This window comes from Sinocyclocheilus rhinocerous, unplaced genomic scaffold, assembly GCF_001515625.1.
Source record: "Sinocyclocheilus rhinocerous isolate Xijiao unplaced genomic scaffold, SAMN03320098_v1.1 scaffold370, whole genome shotgun sequence".
In the NCBI taxonomy this organism is placed as follows: Eukaryota; Metazoa; Chordata; class Actinopteri; order Cypriniformes; family Cyprinidae; genus Sinocyclocheilus; species Sinocyclocheilus rhinocerous.
In genome coordinates this window covers 803,493-807,289 of record NW_015670897.1, presented here as the reverse complement: position 1 = coordinate 807,289, position 3,797 = coordinate 803,493, and the positions used below count along the sequence as shown (strand labels likewise).

General features: G+C 31.6%; 1 protein-coding gene across 1 annotated transcript in view; it reads right to left on the bottom strand.

The window, feature by feature from the left end:
• The window catches only part of mtmr4 (myotubularin related protein 4), a 59,027-nt gene that overhangs the window by 24,785 nt on the left and 30,445 nt on the right, over nt 1–3,797 (bottom strand). Inside the window, exon 4 of the mRNA XM_016546285.1 lies at nt 1,052–1,134. Within this exon, the coding sequence (XP_016401771.1) occupies nt 1,052–1,134 (83 nt within the window). The remainder of the gene's footprint in view (nt 1–1,051; nt 1,135–3,797) is intronic.

Genomic DNA, 3,797 nt, shown 5'->3' with positions numbered 1-3,797 from the left:
CGGATCTGCTTGTTAACCAGGGTTCAAAGTCCAAAGCACGAGGAAAATCTGCGCTCAAACAGTGTTACTCGTCAGTTGCTCAGTCACATTTTTATGATTTTTTTTACAAGGCACGTGACAATGCAATACGTGCGACGTATTCGTAATGAGACTCATTTATAAATCTTCTATCATCAAAAATAAGCGCTGATGTCTTCCTGCGCGTTTCCGCCAAAATAAAAGAAAAAGCAAGAACTCCATCAACATTCATAAATGTTAGTATTGTAATTTTACTGTTCTGTAAAATAAAATTGTTGTTTTGTAATAGATTTTTTTCTTTGAAAAGCAAGACAAAACCGTAAAAAGCACGTTTTGGCTATCTAATTTGTGCAATGGTGAAAAAAATTGGCAAAATACATGGGGAAAAAAACCTCGAAAAAGCGTGTTCGGTATTCGGCCCAGTGTTTCATTTTGTTCGGTTTCGGTGCATCCCTACTCACTTCTGTTTGGAATTCGCCCATAATGTATTTTACAAAAATCTCAGCTTCAGCATTCCTGAGATTGAGATACAAATGCAAAAGTTAGAGAAGAGAAGATACATGTTAAATAAAATACAAAAATAATAGGAATAATTATCTAAAAGTAATTTAAAAAGTATTATACATAATGTATACTGACAGTGTAATAATTAAATAAGAGGATTTAGTTTTCATTAATACTCAAAATACAAATTCTCCAATATTATACTTGGGTATAGTAAAAATAACTACAATTCCCTCACTTCACACCGCTGAGCCGGTGTGTGTGTGTGTGTCTGTGTGTGTGGATAAAAGAGCATGTTCTCTGTGCGTCTGACGTGAAGAATCTGATTAACTCTATTCAACAGAAATCTTCAGCTAAACGGCCCAAAGGTGATGATGTGATAAAATGAGAGATGGGAAACATAGAGGTGTGAGTGCGTGTGAGAGTGTGTGTGTGTGTGTGTGTGTGTGTGAGAGAGTGAGAGTGTGAGTGTGAGTGCGTGTGTGAGTGCGTGTGTGAGTGCGTGTGCACGCGCGTGTGTGTGCGTTACCTCACTACTTTGGAGTCTTTGCAGATGATGTGCAGCTGAAACATATCTCTGCTCTCAACGCCCTCAATCAGTCTCAGAGGAACCTGCACACACACAATCAGCCAATCAGAGAGCAGAAGACCTCATCACATGACTGCACCAACCAATCATGAGCATCAAACTAAAAAACATGCAACAATGTAACAAAAGTAACTCCTGACCTGCAACAATGTAAGAGTTTTTAACTGCAGGATAAAACATGTAACGTTGAAAGCTTTTACAGATGCCATTAAAAGCTGATTCAAACTGAAGATATGAATGCCTTTAATATACTGACATCAATTTTCAATAGTTAAAGTAATTTTAACATGGTCCCTTTTAATTATTTAATATATATCAATACGTACGATTAATATAATATAATATAATATATATAGCTTGAATCCTAATGTCACTAGACTGCATTAATGTGAGAAACAGAGAAAAACATCAAAACAAACAGTAAGGGGGCAAATTAAAGACATGAAAAGGAGGGATGAAGAGGTCAGAGGTGAGGGTGCAGATTACTCACAGAAATCTCACTGTCCACACCAGGATACATCTACAACACCGACACAGGAATGAGGAAGAGGAAGAGAGGGTGGAAAAAAAGAGGGAGATGAAAACGTGACTCAGCGAAACAAGCAAACAAAGAGGAGAACATAAATGGAAGGGTATGAAAAACGCACAGATAGAGAGAGAGATCTTTGCTGAAGTTGAGCAAAAAGATCCAGGATTGTTAAAAAAGAGCCTTAAATCTCAGGGTCACATGATGCTGCAATTCAGCTGGGTTAACCGGGTGCATAGTGCAAGGGATTCTGGGTAGCGTCATTAAGATTCCAGTCTCATGCCTGAAGGAACGTTATGTTAGCATAATGCAGATTATGAGAGAAAATCATTTCAGTTTGTAAAAACAAGAAAAAAAATGGATGTATGAAAAAAAAATCGCATTTACTTTAAAATAACAAATACTGTCATAGAGTGGCATGCGTTAAAACTAGTGTTATTTTAGTATCATTTATACACTAGTATAGTATTTATGAATATTTAAATTAGCTTTTAAGATTTTCTGTTTTAATTTTATTTTGTCAAACAGCGACATGCACTGAACATCAATGTTATTTTGTTATTTATAAACTATTATAGTATTTATGAATATTTTAAATTTGCTTTTATTTTTATATTTTCTCTTTTCATTTTATTTTGTCAAAGAGACAAGCATTGAACATCAGTGTTATTTTATTATTATTTATAAATTATTACAGTATTTATTCTTTTAAATTAGGATTTATTTTTATATTTTCAGTCTTAATTTTTGTCAAAGCGACAAGCACTGAACAGTAATGTTACTATTTTATTATTTCTACACTATTATAGTATTTATTAGTATTTTAAATGAGGGTTTATTTTATATTTTCAATTTCAATTTTTATTTTGTCAAAGCGACAGGCATTGAACATCAGTGTTATTTTATTATTATTTATACACTATTATAGTATTTATAAATATTTTGAATTAGCTTTTATTTTTATATTTTCAGTTTTTATTTTAGTTTTAGTCATTTTGTTGTTTGTCGTTTTTATTCATTTTTAATATTCCTGTTTAGCTTTGTTTTCAGTTTTAGTATAACAAACTTATTTCAGTTCATTTCTAGTTTTTTTTTTAGTTTAAGCCAGTCATCTAATGTTTATATTTTATTTCTTTAAATACAATATTATTGTGAATCATATTTTTTATTATTATTATTATTATTTATTAAATGTTATAAATAAATGTTTATATTTAATTTATTTCATTTCAGCTTTATTTCAATTAACAAAAATATATTTTTTTACTTCTTTTAGTTTTTGTTTTACAATAACAACACTGTCACACGCATAAGATCCCTTTAAACATGTCAGACCGTTGCGATGTCGAAAATGAACAGCAGGTCAAAGTTCCACCCTTAAGAACTCTAATAATGCCTCTTCTTTAAGATCAGCACTCCAGACATGAAGAGAGCCGACACAGAAATAGTAGAGAGCGCAGACAGAGTCACGCTAGGGTTAAAACACACACGTATGTACGAGATAAGAGGCTTTCCTCTGCACACTTACGGACATCAGCCATTCACTGATCATCCTACACCAATACAGTATCCAACTATATCAGGAGGATCAAAATAAGAAATCAGGAAGGGGGCCAACACTTTTTCACACCACTGTATATACACACACACACACACATACGTACATTTAAATATTTAAATATTATATGATTGCATTAATATTTATGATCATGCTATGTTAATTGGAAAAATATGTCTGTTTCAAAACAGTTTTTCCTGAACACGTGTATTTTATATTTAAATTGCACAAACCACACTTGAAAGGAATCTAAACTTCAACTTGGCTAAAGGCACAACAGCGACGCCAGCAGCAGTTTACATGCTTGACGTCAATCAGCCATTCACTGATCATCCTACACCAATACAGTATCCAACTATATCAGGAGGATCATCCTATTTTAGCCATAACATATCATCACTCATGTATATACATATATTTATGTATTTATGTATGTATATAAGAACTTAAAAATATATATAAATTTAAATATGAGGTATATATTTATTTTTAAATAAGATACTATATTTACATATTTAAATAATTATTTAAATACTTTACAATATTGTTATATTTTTATTTAAAATCCTAATATTTTTATTAAATTATAAATATAAAAATAT